This window comes from Gigantopelta aegis, chromosome 6, assembly GCF_016097555.1.
Source record: "Gigantopelta aegis isolate Gae_Host chromosome 6, Gae_host_genome, whole genome shotgun sequence".
NCBI lineage: Eukaryota > Metazoa > Mollusca > Gastropoda > Neomphalida > Peltospiridae > Gigantopelta > Gigantopelta aegis.
Window position 1 is genome coordinate 18,877,175 of NC_054704.1, and position 17,657 is coordinate 18,894,831.

The following is a 17,657-nucleotide window of genomic DNA, read 5'->3' on the forward strand; positions in this document are numbered from 1 at the left end:
AGGTGCATTTAATGGTTAGATGTTAAACACGTCTTCCCTGTCTTTTTGAGAACTCTCTAGCGAATTCAAAGGTTGGGGAGGGGGTCTCTCCTCCAAACACACCTCATTTTTTCTCCATCTGTAACACTCATCAACGTCACACCCAAATAACCTTACATTCTTAAACATAATTAAAGGAACATTATCATTTATAATAATCAAAATGTTAGATTTTCCCAACCAGTAATGATCATATAGGGGCCTACATAACACATCACCTTTCATATTTTTGTCGCCGATAACAATACTCATAAATAATGCGGGTGCCCCCCCCCCCCCCCCCCCCCCCCCCCCCCCCAATATAACATCCTGGCGATGTCAATATCCACGACAGGCGTGCTTAAATAGTCCTCTGCTACAAACATGCCAAAATTACCTGCACGTCTTGTTTTCCAATACATTACATGGCCGGCCGAACTCGGGTGGCAGGGGCGGCGGCCCCCGGTCCAATAATTTGACCAGTTGAGATCGCCGTCCAAAGAATTTTACCACTTTACAAAATTTTATTTGTATTGCAAAACGGTCCAGGTCCAAATCAGTTTTGTCATTATAGTTTAATATTAGATTTGTATATAGATCTACATAATTAATATTCCTATCCGATACGCCTGCCATGATATGCTAAATAGTCATTTAGGAGATAATTCCATGTGGAGTTTTTAGATTTGCGGCTGTTATTGTCTATTTAATGTAAGTTTTAACCTGAGGTAAAAAATGAAACATTTGCGGGCATCAAATAGACCCCAACACCCGCAAATCTAAAAAAAACCTCAATATGGTTGTGTTCATTGTAAACTGAATCGTTTTTCAACGGAACTAACTTTATATTTGGTATGCCCGCAACCAGTACAACCAGCGAACGTTCGTTTCGGCCTTGCGAAGAGTAAAAACATACCTAGGGCCTATGTACCAGTATGTCGCAGAAAAGGTTAAAGCATGCTTTTGCATGCAGTGATGAGTTCACATAAGAACAGATTGGACAGCTTGGATATGAAATCTGTAGGCAGTGCATTTTGCTGTGGTCACGACAAAAGAGAGTTCACATTTTGAGTACCGGTAATGCAGAAAAAACAACACAAATGGCATATCTGAGACATCATCGGAAACACACCCTCATTAAAAAACACAAACAAAAAACAACAACAACAACAACAACACAAAAAACACAAACAAAAACCAAACAAAAAAACTCCAACCCACCAACATGTGTCACGGAAAGAAGCGCCTTCCAGTGGTGTGGCCTGAATGCATTTATAAACTTTCAGAAAAGTTTTTAAAATGTAACTAAACACTCCTTAATGTTTTACTATATAATTTTCATTTCTGTTTATATAAAATAGCAACACATTTTATCACAATCAAATATTTCTAATGTCTAGAAGCCATTAAAATAGTTTTTTATCCAGTATCTACATTTCAAAATTTTCAAGGAAATGCATGCTCCCGGAACACCCCTAGCAAATTCTGGCAACTTGTAATTGTAACAGGCGTACGCCATATGAAAGCAAACTAATGACTAACAATGCACATTAAAGGCATTTTGTTGTTTAAAAATATCAATGTCTGTATAAACAAGGTGTTTGTTGTCGTCCTAATGTTTGTAGTACTCAAACTGGAATTTACTTTCCAGTAATTTCGTACTTATATGTTTATTACGAACTTAGTAAAATTAAAAATGACTCCTTCAAACATTAACACACGACAGCCCAGTGGTAAAGCGCTCGCTTGATGCGCGGTCAGTCTAGGATCAATCCCCGTCTCATTCCAGCCAGTGCCGAGGTATGTGCTATCCTGTCTATGGGATGGTGCATATAAAAGATCCCTTGCTACTTATGGAAAAATGTAGCGTGTTTCCTCTCTAAGACTATATATTATGTCAAAATTATCAAACATTAATATGATGATTAATAAATCAATGTGCTCTAGAGGTGTCGTTAATCAAATGAAACTTTACACACACACACACACACACACACACACACACACACACACACACACACACACACTGTTGATAACTCACGTATATCGTTATTGTTTAAAGTATGGCCTTTGAAACATCTTACAATGGATGGAAAATTACAATCCCTTTAAATTAACAACTGCTACCGAACAATGACGTGCGACGGGAAATTTAATAATGTGGAAGACATAGTCTAAATGAAAGAAATGTTTTATTTAACGACGCACTCAACACATTTTATTTACGGTTATATGGCGTCAGACATATGGTTAAGGACCACATAGATTTTGAGAGGAAACCCGCTGTCGCCACTACATGGGCTACTCTTTCCGATTAGCAGCAAGGGATCTTTCATTTGCGCTTCCCACAGGCAGGATAGCACACACCATGGCCTTTGTTGAACCAGTTATGGATCACTGGTCGGTGCGAGTGGTTTACACCTACCCATTGAGCCTTGCGGAGCACTCACTCAGGGTTTGGAGTCGGTATCTGGATTAAAAATCCCATGCCTTGACTGGGATCCGAACCCAGTACCTACCAGCCTGTAGACCGATGGCCTAACCACGACGCCACCTAGGCCGGTTAGTCTAAATGATGAAATCATAATAAAAAAAATAATAAAAAAATTATATATTTTTTTTTTTTATAATAATAATAATTTAAAAAAAAAAAAAAAAAAAAAAAAAAAAAAATCTTGTCTGTTTGTTTTGTTTAACAACACTTTGTAGCACATTGATAAATGTAAAACCCTAACTTAGAGCTAAACATAAAGATTGATGTCAACAGCGGAGAAGTAAAAGTTAAAAGTTAAAGTTTGTTTTGATTAACGACACATCTAGAGCAAATTTATTTATTAATCATCGGCTATTGGATGTTAAAGATTTGGTAATTTTGACATATAGTCTTAGAGTGGAAACCCGCTACATTTTCCCATTGACATGTCATGTCATGTCATGTCATAGGGTTTTACGTGCACATTCAGAACAAGCTGTTGTAGCGCACGCCTGTCGTGGGCACAAGAGCCGGCCTTGGCCGGCTCCTCCGTCCATGACAGGAAAGGTGGGGGGAGGGGAGAGGAGGGACCGCCTGTACTGGCAGGTGCAAGGGAGCACCGGCAGCCCGATCAAATCGGTAGCAGGCGGGTGGTGGTAGTGGTGGTGCTATGGAATTTGAATGGAGCAGTTAAATGCCCAAAAGAAAAGGGTGCGCAATTTTGATTGAGGGAATTTGGCGCAATTTTGAACGGTCGGTCGAAAGGTAAATGGCCGAGCTAATATAGGTTTTGATATTAGTGAATCGAGAGTAGCTCGTTAATTTTAGATCTCTACATTGGTAACAAGGGATCTTTTATATGCACTATCGCACAGACAGCACAGGCAGGATAGCACATACCACAGCCTTTGTACAGCATTGGTGGTGAAATGGCTGGAACGAGAAATAGCTCAATGAGCCCACCAACAGGGATCAATTCCTGACCGACAGCGCATTAAGCGAGCGGATCAATTCCTGACCGACAGCGCATTAAGCGAGCGGATCAATTCCAGACCGACAGTGCATTAAGCGAGCGGATCAATTCCTGACCGACAGCGCATTAAGCGAGCGAATCAATTCCAGACCGACAGCGCATTAAGCGAGCGAATCAATTCCTGACCGACAGAGCATTAAGCGAGCGAATCAATTCCTGACCGACAGCGCATTAAGCGAGCGGATCAATTCCAGACCGACAGCGCATTAAGCGAGCGGATCAATTCCAGACCGACAGCGCATTAAGCGAGCGGATCAATTCTTGACCGACAGTGCATTAAGCGAGCGGGTCAATTCCAGACCGACAGCGCATTAAGCGAGAGGAACAATTCCAGACCGACAACGCATTAAGCGAGCGGATCAATTCCAGACCGACAACGCATTAAGCGAGCGGATCAATTCCAGACCAACAACGCATTAAGCGAGTGCTTTACCACTGAACTACGTTCCGCCCCCTTAGAAAAAAGTATTCATGAGATTACGGGGTTGTAGCCCAGTGGTAAAACGTTCGTTTTTATGCACGGTCGCTCTAGGATCGATACTCGTCGGTGGGCCATTTCCCGTTCCAGCAAGTTCACGATGACCGGTACATGTATATTAAAGACCGTGGTATGTGCATATAAAAGACCCCTTGCTAATAATGACAACAATGGCGGGTTTCCTCTCTAAAATGACCAAATAGCCGATGATAAGTAAATCAATGTGCTCTATTGGTTTTGTTAAACAAAACAAACTCCCCCTCCTTCCCACCCCACCCCACCCCACCCCATGCGATTACAGCTTTAACGCGAACGTAACTGCCATCTCAAGCAAGTGGACCGTGCATACCAATTGTGGAAACCATGTATAAAATGGTATATATATTACTTCCCAGCTGGAAGAAGGCCCATCTCTAGCTGCATCTATTATTTATTGAAAAAGTCCGCCCAACCGACAGCTATCGTATCATAACATCATATGGCCTTTTCGTGCACGAGGGCTTTTGTTTTTAGTTTGACATTTGCAAGACATTGGTGGAATCTTTAACAAATACCGTACTTACATAAAACTGGCGGGGGTTGGGTAGGGAGTATTTGTGATTGGAGTGGAGTAGAGGAGATGATTTGTAATGATGACATCATTTGATGTCATGCATCATTACTAACACTCAGGTGTATTTTATATGCACGTGTGAAGTTATGTGGTTTCATCATTGTGTACACGATGATCCAACCTCACGGCTAGACGCGGTGTACATTCGCTGACTCAGTGCCACGGTATTGGCAGATAAACATAGACCACTTCTTGGATTCTCAATCGCCTTTGATACGCAAGCATCTTGTCCGTGTGAATAAATAACCACATCCTTGTAAATCAGATGTATGATAAATAGGACGAAGCGGGCAATGGAGAAGTCTAACCTTAGCAACAGTTAGTGCTCAAAGAAGAACATTCTTCAGAATGTGCATGGTAAAACCTTAAGTCCGCAGGTGTCTTCAGGAATTGCAAATGAAAGGTATAGTAACGAAGAAATTACCTATTACATGGCTTCTCATCAGTTTATTATTAAATGTACTCTTATGCAAATATGTAAAATCATGCAAAGGCCTACTGCAGGAGGAAAATATCGGTTTCAAATTTACATCATTTTTTGTTTCATAAAATTATGGTTTTGAAGTTGCTAGAACTTTCATTGCTCAATAAATCAGATTGTTCAATAGTATACTATGTTTTGAACATAATTTATATTGCTTACAAATTCTTATCAACAAAAAGAAAACAAATTCTGGAAATAGTTACAATTACAAATTTCTTGTTACGTCTAATTAAACTTTAAATCATGAAAACTAAATTAACGTACAACATATTTTTTAATAGTATAATTCTCGCTCGATGTCGTTTCGGATATTTATCTAGCGTTCGGCCCTTCTCGATGGTTACCACTTTGGGCGTTCCCGTTTTAACTATACAATATATTCCGTTTGCGTCAAAAGGGAACTGATGAATTGGCACGATAACTTTATAATCAATCAAGTTAAAATTCATATAAAAAACATATTATTCAGTTTTAATCCTATATACGAACTCAAATAAAAAAATATGCAAAAATATCAATGTAAATAATAATTTTAAAAATTCTTTACGAATTACAATTATATAATAAAAGGGCATTTTCACGTCACTGACTAACACTAGTTTTTAGCCACTTTTTGAATTTTAAATACCTGTATTTTCGGCACTATTGCATATCTTACTGTTAACTTCGTAGGAGATATCCATATTCTACGTAATGCCGACACAACAAAATTCACAGACTACCTTAGTGAACCTTGGTGGGCATTTAATTGACTATGATAGAGGTAACAATTTTTTTTTTAAACACTTAAAAATGAATTTAGCTGTAACATTAAGTAGCCTACCTATTATCGTTTTATATGAACCATAGGCGTCGAAAACGGAAAGGCTAGGTGAGGTGCCCCCACCCCCACCCCCTATTTTTGAAGATTTTCCCGTTAAAAATTAAATATATAGCTGCCCACGCCCCCAGTAGACAGGTCAGCACACATCACATGTAGTATACCAGTCTTGGGGCACTGGTCTGGACAGGGGCGGGACGTAGCCCAGCGGTAAAGTGTTCGCTTGATGCGCGGTTGGTCTGGGATCGATCCTCGTCGGTGGGCCCATTGGGCTATTTCTCGCTCCAGCCAGTGCACCACGACTGGTATATCAAAGGCCGTGGCATGTGTTATCCTGTCTGTGGGATGGTGCATATAAAAATATCCCTTGCTGCTAATCGAAAAGAGTAGCCCATAAAGTGGCGACAGCGGGTTTCCTCTCTCAATGTCTGTGTGGTCCGTAACCATATGTCCGACGCCATATAACCGTAAATAAAATGTGTTGAGTGCGTCGTTAAATAAACATTTCTTTCCTTCTTTGGCCTGGACAGGAAAAACCCAGAATAATCAGAGAATGGATCTACTGAAGTGATTTGATCCTACGATGCAAGCACCTCGGGCGAGCGCTCTACCGACTGAGCTAGATCCCGCCTCCTAATAGCAAGAAATGCTTGGACAAAAAAGTGACCAAAATACAGGAATTTGAAATTAAAAAAACCCTTCAAGAACATGTAACGTCAAGTCACCGTGGAATTGTCCAAAGGGATATAATTAGTTTCGTTCGTGATGTTTGAAATTCTACAACTTTGTGAAATTAAATACAACGTTTTGTGGAAACCAAAATAAATCGTAATTATTATGGGTGTTGCGGCAATGCCATTTTCAAACATTATCAGCGCGCCACGACTGGTAGTCTATGTGCAAGCACCTGCTTCGGCCATAAGTTTAATATAAGCATACAAGAGTAAATAATGATGTTCAAAGATGCGAGTACATTGATACAGTTAAATGCATAATCAGATATAATCTGACTGCACCTAATTTCTTTTTTTATAAAATAATAATAATAAATAAAAAAAAAAATAATAAAAAAAAAAAATAAAAAAAATCTCAACGTGACCTGATCCCGAGCTGCAGTTTTTTGGCCGCAATGTTACCAGTCAACCGAATTTCGGATTAATACATTAACATATTGGTAATTAAATTTCTCCCAACGAACCCTTGCTGTTTTAACTATAAAATGGTTACATATTTGTCGGCAACCGGCACGGTTATGGCGACTCACCTGATCACCCCCCCCCCCAACCTCCCGCCTACACATGTAGCTTCAAACATACATTTAAATTTTATGCGTTTGTTTTTGGTATTATTTTGGTCGGTTGTGCGTTGCTAAGTTTGGTTATGCATATCGTAATACAAATGCATGTTTTTGTACTTTGGAATACTGCAATACTTTTTTAAAAGTTTTACTCCCTCTTTAAAAATTATAAATTACAAGTATTTTAGATCGTGGAATGTAACGCAGAATTTAATCAGTTTCCCACTAAAAGTAAGCCCCTATAGTTACTGGCTGTTGAATAACTTTAGTACTTATTTGATCTACATAAAATAACTATTAAAATTGTTTAATTTGCTCAATGAAAAATTGTTCATATTTGACCTATTTCGAGCTAAAACTACTTTGACCGGTTCATCAAAATATAAACCCATAGACACAACTCGAACGGTAGCCGAACATATTTCACATTTTTGTTTGGGTATTGAACGCTATTGTTTGTACTCTTGGTTTTAGTGTTTTTAGGACATCACTAAAATTCAAAATATAAAGCACTAAATAAAATCGGTTTCAAAAATGACTAGGTATTTTAAGTATAATGTTAGTAGTATTACATATTTCGCACCTCCACAAACTCTTCATTTACAGCTCGAAATTCATTTTGGTAAATGTCATAACCCACCTGGGAACATCTTTCCTATTTTAACACTGTTTTCCCACTAAGCTATTAATGTTGACCAATGCAATTTCAGGAAATATGGTGTTGCATACTAGAGACATCATGGTCCCGGAGAATGGAATCACTGCTGCAATTGACCAATATGCGTCGTCTGCGAGTCTGAAGGACCTTGGACTGGTGAAAGACGTGTTAGGCAGTTTGGTCGAATCGAAGACGCAGGTGGATGCTATCAGGTACGCATTCCAAAATCTGACTACACCATCACTGGTTGATTTCTGCATTGTCGCACTTCAAGTGACTAGAGATGCAAATGTTCAATATGGAATTGAGGAGTGTTTTATGGAATTCAGCATGCAAAGTCTGGAGACATACTGCATTCTTCTTGAAAAAGGCATGCACTTGGGTGAAATATGGCCACTCTGGACGTATTCTCTGGTCATGCCTCAAGCTGAAAAACACATTTTTGATGCTATGATTCTGAGGAGAGAGGCATGCAACGTGATGGTTGTCCACCACTTCATAGCTGGCAAGAAACACCGGGATGCGTACAAAGTTCTGATAGCGACGATTCAAGCCTGCAATGCACAGTCCTTCAGAGTCCTGCTCTACGTAATGCGAGAATTTCCACCTGATCCGTTGAAACAAACACCGTTCAGGATGATCTTCCGGACACTGGTACTCGCAGGCTATAAACCAGATCAAGACTTTGTTTCAGGTTTAACTGGTGTTGGGTACAAGAAGAGATACTTTGGCAATTTCACTCCTCTTGGGATTTGGTATCGGAATTATGCTAAAACGGTGAAAAACTTGACACATCTATGTCGAATAGCGGTTCGGAAACAATTTACCTACAATGTGTTCTATAGTGTCAACAAGCTGAAGATTCCAGAAAAACTAAAACAATATATTCTGTTGAGAGATCATCATACTGAGTCAGTTATATACTCACAAAAGGGTTAGACGAATGTGCTCATTCTATAAAGACATACTCTTCGTACACATTTTGGTTATATAATGCTGTTTCTAGGCCATTTGGATTCATCAAATAGATCAAAATCGGGGCTCACCCTGCCCTTAGTCAAATTAACCAGTGGCTATATTTAATATTTGGCTAATAATAATTTTAAAAAGTAGCCATTTATAATGATTTTTAAATTTGCTCAAAATAAAATGTTCTGTGTGAGACCTAACCAAAATGTTCAAAGATTGAACATATTAAATGTTTTAGTTATCTATTGTAAACAAATCAGCAAATAAAAAATACATTGTTGGATTATATTATGAAAATTATCATGTTTAAAAGGATATATTGGCATGCAACAACAGGAAGGGGCAATTTCATATAATGCAAACAGTACGGTATATCCATGAACAGAATCCTAGGCTTCAATTTCTTTCACAACACTTAGGCCAGTCTTTATTCAAGGAAGACTTCTAATTTTTATCCAAATTTTCTAACATAGTCTTTCTGTTAGGTCATCGTCTAATGTAGGTTTCCAAACCTTTTTGCTCACATGGAAACCTCTTATATCACTGAGAAATTAAAAATCCTTTTCCAACCCTGATATTCTTGTCTTGTAACAGAAGTGACGAGTATAATATGGTCATTAACCTCACAAACTAGAATAGCTTTATGTAAAACTAGAATAGCTTTATGTAAAGCAGGCATCTATTGAAGGCTCTGATGCCATATAACCGTAAATACAAATGTGTTGAGTGTGTGGTTAAATAAAAAAAAATTCCTTCATTTCCTTCTAATGAAAAAGAAATGTTTTATTTAACCACACACTCAACATTTTATACAGTTATATGGCATCGGTTCTTCTATTGAAGGCAGGCCTCTGTGGTTTTTGCCATGTCCCGATACCCGGCCTCTAATCAAGAGTATAGCTTTTAGGCAATAGTTCATCATACACATGATAATTTTAAAATGAAAATGTCATGAAAATAAAGTCAGAATGTTTAAAATAAAAAACAGATGACAACAAAAAATTATAATTTATTACATCATACAAGAAATGCTGTGTCTTCTGTTTAGGAATCTTCCGTTTTGCAAGCAGCTTCTTTCAGGTTTTCGTAGTCATAACTAGCTGCTATTCCAAAACTTCCTTCACTGGCAAGTTTGACAGGTGTCTCACCTAATTTCTGTTCAAGACCTTTCCATGATCTGCTGTCTAGAAATTCACCTAAAACAGGAAATAAAAATGTATTATACAGTTCTATTATTTGAAGAATAGGATCAGTTCTATAATTAAACAAAATTCCAACCTAAAAACATACACCAGGCAGTGCTTCCTGTAATCCTTGATTTTTATTCTGAAGCATCAGATTATGACATCGAATACCAAAATATCTCCGTTTCAACATTTCCGTTTCAACATTTTTACAATTCAAGCAGAATCGTAAACAAATTTTGTTTTTAAAAGTATGCAGTTTGTAATATTTTGCTATGGACAGTTAAAGTTATTCTTTTTTTTTCTGCAGCAAATCATGAAAGAATATGCATAATTAACAAAAAATAGAATGACCATTTAATTATTGCCTGAAAATATATATAAAAAGTACTTTATTAAACCAGCTATATATATTAAACCATTTGTCAAAATTCAAGTATGTAATATTTTATAGCATGTAGTCATAAATTGGAAAAAATTAAATGTTTGCGAGCATTATCAGAATGTACACAAATGTTTAGATCAAATAATCATCACAACTCAGCTTTTGTAATGTCAACTGACATTGGGTTTAGAAAAGATATTAGCTTGAGCTTAGGACCACAACTCTGCCTTAAGTAGGTCAAATGATATGCAACATTGGCTTTAAAACAATATTAGTTGAGCTTATAATCCATCACAGGGAACGTCTTTTTTTCATACTATGGAATTTATTAGAAATTATTTATTTCTGAGCCGATTTGTTTTCTAAATTGAACACAAAAATAGTGTGGGTTTTTTGTTGTTTCCAAAACACGTTTCCTCTTTCTTTATGTCAAACCAAATTGAAATTATTTACAAACAAACATTTTTGTATGAGGATGGGGCGGACTATAGGTACAAAACTTTTTTCCCACCACATTGGTGTAGCCAGAGGTGTATGTGTGGCATGCCCTCCTCCCCCATCACAACTCGGGTTTTTTCCAAGCACTTTTTATATTTTCCTGTCTCCCTGTAACACAGCTCACCACCCCACAATGTGAGTGCCCCCACCCGAAAATAAAATCCTGGCTATACTAATGTTCCACAACATGTCTACATACATCCTGAACCTGGAACACACTAAAGTTCCTTCAATTGATTCACCTGCAGTCTGAGCCTTCACAGTGCTGACAGTGGTGGAGTCATTCCTTGGCAGGACATCGGTACTGATCGTCGGAATGTCCGTGTGTTTTCCTAAGTAACGGATTTTATTACTGATCAGGGAAACATCACCTTCAGTTTCTTCATCACTGCCAGCAGATTTTAGTTCCACAAAATCTGCTGAACCTACAAAACATCAAAATAACACTTGTACAAAAATCAACAAACAGCACTGGTTGTGAAAAAAACATCCTATAATTGGAGGATATTCTGCATCCTGTGAAAAACAAATTGAGGGGAGTGATTAATTTCTCCCCTAATTTGGATTATGGGGAGCCATTTAAAATATTACAGATTGCAGAGAATATTTTAATTATCCATGGCACTTTTTAGCTGTGGACTATGTCCGATTTTGTTTTCACAGCCTGTTTTTTGCTGTGTATATTTTCACCATTCATAATGAAAATTGATATTTAATCCTTTTGTAGTACTTTTCTTTTTTCTAAATTCACATACTAAGGAGAGCTAAAAATGACTCTCAAGTTAGTGATGGAGCTCTTTAGCTAGTAATGGAGAGCCAGTGATATAGCTTCCCCTAAATGGCCACAAAATAAAAATTCTGCTTAAACCAATTAAGAGTATTCATGCATAGAGACAAATTGCATAAAATAATGATTAGGGAGCCAGGCCCTAATCTAGAATTGAAAAGGAAGGAGACTTGACTTCTTCCTTTCAAGAATAAAGAGGAGAAGTGTAATAAAAATTGGTGACATGAACATTTATTGACATATCACTCCTGTTAATAACTTGGCGATTTGAGCCGACTCTTGGTGAAAAACCCCTCCATTTTGATGGCTACAATAGGGCCTGGGAAGCCTTCCACCTCAATTCTGGAACAGCCCTAAATGTGTGATTAACTAGTTATCAACAGTCTTCCAACTTTATAGTCTAAAATAATGGCCATCCTTTATTGTCTAGGCCCAAATCTGGAAAATGGTTCTTATGGCATTTTTGGGTAGAATAATGGTATACAGTTGTTTTATATGATTTGGACCTGCTGATTCCAAAAATGCTGTATACCAAACTGCTGTATATTAAAACACTTGTTTCCATTATTAGCTTATGAACTCACTTACAAAGAGAACTCTACTACTACTAATATTGTTTGTTCATACTTTTTCTTTTAAATTTTTTTTAGATTGATCAAATTGATATCTCATGACTTAAAAAGACTTTGGGGAGTCTTAATGTTCAATTGCATTTGACATTCATTTTTATTTTACATTTGTGTACATTTTGATTAAAGGGGAAGGTTAAAATAATAAATAAATTAATATCAAACAACATAGATTAATAACAATAAAAAATAATCATAGTTAATTTTTATTGCTGTTAATTTGGACACATAAAGCCTGAACCGCAATATAATGGGAATTCCTTTGCTGTTGAGTAATAAAACATATTACAATATATGAAAATCATTTATAAATATAATGCTACTGATGTTTGATGAAGTTCAGTATAGATCAATTGTTTTGTGGATTTAGAATCATAACAATTGAACGTGATAAATTTTTATGTTCATGATGAACCACAAAATAGTTTTATGAGGGCTTCATACTAAAAACAACAAAATCATCATTTGTTACACACCATTTGGTAAGAACACCATTCGTTATTTATCATAACACATACCAATAACATATATAAGTGTGATAACAATTTAAAGACATACAACTGGCTGCTCACAGGTGATGACCCAGTTGCGACAACCATGCGGTCATCCAATGAATAAAATGCACAATCTAAATTGATTGATCTGTGAGTTAACCTGAAACAAATTAGTCTGTGATGTGTAAGTTAGCTACAGGTGCTAAGGCTGTAAATATGTTTTAGTAGGAAAAAATGTTTAAAATTGTTTAAAACCTGGCTTTTAAAGATATGTAAGAAACAGAATTCTATATTCGTGTCCGTTAGATACTATTTATCTTACAACTCATTGTTTAATAACTTGCTTTAAAATAAGTTTTATAAGATAACTGGTATCAAACGGCCACTCGTGTAGCATTCTCTCTAACCCACCTGGCAAAATATCCTGAAAATCAGTAATGTAATCTCCAGTCCACTGTCTTGCCTTATTACAAGCAATCTCCATCTCAAACGGAGTCACGACGGGCTTATAGAATTCAGATGAATCAATCAGTGTGTTTTCTGCACACGCGACTAGCACAAAAACATCAATCTCGGGGAAATTGGCCAACTTGGCCACATTCAGTTTGCCAACCACAAACATGTAACTCTTCTTTCCTGCAGTCTTAATTAACAACTTGAGTCTACTGATCAGCTGTAAATAATTGGCAACACCTAGCGTTCCGACAACAATTCCGACAATGTCGGCATCCTTTGCTTTCTCGACCATGTAATACCTCTTCATCAGTGCTTTGTTAATGTTCAGAATCTCTCTTCTACCAGTGGAGGTGTTCGGATCGTACGTGTAGAAAGGACACTTGTTGAAGTTCATCATCAGATTTGTTAATGTTGGTGATTCCTTTCCAATATAAAATACTATGTACGAGTCTATATTTTCATCAGGGGGTAATTGAACTGTCCGCCCACACTTGGGTATTTTGCATGCTGGTGTGTCACGTGTATTCAAGTGTTTATTCAGCTCTGAGGGTGTGGTCTCCAGGGGTGCAGATGATGGCAGCTCTAGCTTTGACAAGAGCAGACATGGGTATAGTTTAATAAGTGTTTCAAATAACACATCTAAAAAAGAAAAAGAACATATTGCATTTACAAATATCAATGGAGAATTAGAAAGAGCTATTCTATTTGAAATCAAAACTTTAGTAATGTTAAACTACCAAAGGTATATGTTAACTGTAATCCCTATTATCAGTACAATGTATTGTCAATCTATATATTAACCTTGAGATTACACCATGAAACATAACAAAAAACAAATGCTGTTAATCCACTTTGAACTGTACATGTAGGTAGCACTATACCAAATAACAGCCAGCTGGGTCAAAGTTGGAAGTGATCCAAACATTTAATAGAACAGTTAATACTAAAACTCCTGCCATTAGTGATAAAGTGGCAGTTAATTAATGCAATTTGATTTCATCCGGTACAGGGCTTCTAGATTATGGTAGCCCCACTCCCCTGGCTAGTGATATTCAATGTTGGGCTAGTAAATAACTACTATTACCATGCCTGATGACTAGTGAAACAAATTTGTCGAATGTTTCAGTTAAAGTCTATTTTGTAAATATAAATATCCTTCCCCCCACCCCCCCAATTTTTTTTAAAGCTATATTTCTCTCTTTATGTGACATATCTGATTTTTACTATTATTTAGTAGAATTGTATTAACTTAAAGTAGGGCTAGTGAATTTTAAATTGTGGCTACTAATTTTTCAAAATCATTGATCCCAGGGCTAGTGGATTTTATAAAATTTCTAGAAGCCCTGTGGTACCACAGTGTCAAGTAGCCTTGTATTGTAGCCTTCCCCCCAAAAACATTACCACTGTGTAGATAGCCAGCTTTCATTAGCCGCGACTTCCATCATGGTTGTATTTATGGAATTCATTTTTGTACTCAATATTTAGCATGTTGTGTGTATGGTAATCGATTGAATGATCCTTACGAAATGTGGCATCGGGTATAAATGAAGAAAGAAGTGGTCAGAATGATTGGAAACTGTTAAACAGCATTGCATATTATTATATATATACCTATTTTATATGCATATACAGTGTTATACATCAACACAACTTTCTGCTTCTGGGATGGTATCAGTTCCTTAAATGTTTCTACACAGTGGTCCACATCAAATGGTTTTTGACCAAACACGTACAGAACAGGAAGTCTACAAATAGGACTGAGGCAAGCTGGACCGTAGTGGACAACACAATCAGCCAAATTGTGTTCAGCTGCAATCTCATCCACACAGCAGCTGCAAAAAATAAAATACAAAGAATCTGCATACCATAAATTTGTTTTATATACAACACAGTTTTTGAAAAAAACAGAACTAAATGCAAAACTCTAACTTTGAGCTAAACATAAAGATTGATTTCAAAAGTAAAAGTTAAAAGTTAAAATTTGTTTTGTTTAACAAGACCACTAGAACATACTGATTTATTAATCATCTGCTTGGATGCCAAACATTTAGTAATTCTGATATATAGTCTTAGAGAGGAAACCCACTACATTGTTCCATTAGTAGTAAGGGATCTTTTACCTCCACCATCCCAGAGACAGGACTGCACATACCACAGCCTTTGACATACACTGCAGTCTTGGAACAAAAAATAGCCCAATGGGCCAACCGTTTTACCACCGGGCTACCTCTAATGGGCTATTTCGTAACACGCATAAGAAGTAACACACATATCTCACTTTCCAAGTCAACCAAGTACAAAGATGGTGGTTGGCAGTGCAGACCAACAGAGAAGTGATCAGAATCATTGGGAGCTGTTAAAATGGGCTTGCATATTACATTATATATTCAGATGAGGTATTTGTGTTATGACTCCTATCTTTTTCTGCCATGTTTTTAAAAACAGAACAATAATAAGATACAAGTATATACCTTCCACTATCTTTTTCTGCCATGTTTTTAAAAACAGAACAATAATAAGATACAAGCATATACCTTCCATATGAAGTGTCACCAAGAATGAACAATGCTGCATCACATTTTCCCTCCAGATTGCCAACAACTGCAACAGAATCTACCAGGAACTCATCTGGAAATTGTAAGGCCACCTAAAACAAGTATTTGCATATTAGTACATATATGTCATACGTTTTATGCATATTATTAGTGGTCACTAATTAAAGTTTCACATTGTTGTGTTTTACACAAATGTTTTTCACAAACCCATCTACAACTGATTATAACTTTACGAAAAATAATGGTAACATGGTAATAAAATATAATCAAATAATAATTCACCGTATCAAAAATCAGATGGTTTATAAAAAAAAAAAAAAAAAACTATTTCAACCAGAATATGAAACCCACAAATAAATAAGCGGCTCTTTTTATGAAAAAAGAAATGGACACAGTGAAATGAATTTAATACTTGTACATGTGTAACCAAAAGCTATGAGGATATAAAATAAAAAAAGATTCCTGGAACATATGTATAATAATACATAATGTGAGATTTGCTGATGTTATAAAATGATGCATAAAATTTTGTCTACACATATTCAAATATGAAAACAAAGGGCCATATATATGATAGTTATCAATGAAAAACCATGTTTACAAACAAAATATGAAAATGTTTTGTAAAAGAATGAATGAGTGGATGTTTAAAAACAATCCATCATAATATATACTCTTCAAAAAAAGTAGTGGAACTCTAATAAGAATTAACAATTGTCAAAATTATACGGTATATTAGCTGTAAGGAATGGTTATATAATAATAGTGAATTAATTAGGCAAACATCACAACCAGTAGTTCAGTATTACAGTTGCTTTTATGACCACCAAAGATCTTGAAGGACGATTGGGGTCAGAAGTGAAATTTGAAAGTTGACGTTTTTTTTATCATCAGTAAATCGTAAATTTAAACAATAAAAATGACTAAAAACAAAACAATAACAAATGTATGATCAATAGGGGTGTAACGATACAGTAGGGTTGTGACACGATACGTATCATGTTATTCACCTCACGATATGATAAATATCGCGATATTAAATTTACAATAAAAAATGCTGAATTGTTGGCCTAGAAAATTATTAATGTATTAATAATAGATAAAAACCAATGAAAATAAATCCAGACTTATATTTGTGCAGATTGCAAGGAAAAGAACCACAAATGGTTTACAACTGTGTTGAATTATTTGTTTTAAAAAAAACCCATGGGCCTGATTTAGTTGCAGTTGAACCTGATCTCGTACCTCTTTATAAAGTTCTGGAATTACTTTGGTACTAATTTCTGTTCCGCTTTGGATTTGATATTTAGGCTCGAGTACATGCATGAATAAGCTCAACAAACCCAGAATTTTCAACATCAGAGTATGGTCGCAAATCGTGTGCTATAAACTTGCATATGCTTTTTATCGTTTTACTGAGATCACTATTCAGTGGCATTTTTGGAACAAATACTTCATTCAATGTTGCAGCTTTTTACAAACTTTTGACAAACTCTAGTCTGTTTTACATTTCGTAGGATTAGGGGATGTGATGTATTTGTCATGTTGCCATTGTAATTAATTACGGACTTGCATTTCTGACACACTGTTTTATTTTTATACACTTTTCTAATACCTTTCTCATAATAAATGGGAAACTTGAAAAAACGCCACAAGGCAGACTTGTACTTCGCAGGCGGATTTTCAAATTCGTCGTCTAAGAACAGCATGCTTTGCAAAGAAGACGCACATGTCAAACAATATTGATGAAGTGCTTGGTTCGAGCAAGCGATTGGCCACAAATCTAGATATCAGCCAATGAAAATTAATTTAACCTAACGCTATAT

General features: G+C 36.4%; 2 protein-coding genes across 2 annotated transcripts in view; one reads left to right on the forward strand and one right to left on the reverse strand.

Moving 5' to 3' along the window:
• Positions 1-4,604: 4,604 nt before the first annotated feature.
• On the forward strand, positions 4,605-9,069 carry LOC121376411. Its single transcript, XM_041504274.1, has 2 exons — positions 4,605-5,018; positions 7,927-9,069. The coding sequence occupies exons 1-2, from the start codon at positions 5,012-5,014 to the stop codon at positions 8,811-8,813; spliced, it is 894 nt and encodes a 297-aa protein (XP_041360208.1). The 5' UTR covers positions 4,605-5,011; the 3' UTR covers positions 8,814-9,069.
• A 763-nt stretch (positions 9,070-9,832) lies between these two features.
• Positions 9,833-17,657, reverse strand: part of LOC121375270 (2-(3-amino-3-carboxypropyl)histidine synthase subunit 2-like) — an 8,797-nt gene continuing 972 nt past the window's right edge. The window contains exons 2-6 of the mRNA XM_041502642.1: positions 15,811-15,923; positions 14,888-15,108; positions 13,232-13,915; positions 11,153-11,335; positions 9,833-10,039 (exon numbers count right to left, since the gene is read on the reverse strand). Of these exons, the coding sequence (XP_041358576.1) occupies positions 9,888-10,039; positions 11,153-11,335; positions 13,232-13,915; positions 14,888-15,108; positions 15,811-15,923 (1,353 nt within the window). The 3' untranslated portion in view covers positions 9,833-9,887. The remainder of the gene's footprint in view (positions 10,040-11,152; positions 11,336-13,231; positions 13,916-14,887; positions 15,109-15,810; positions 15,924-17,657) is intronic.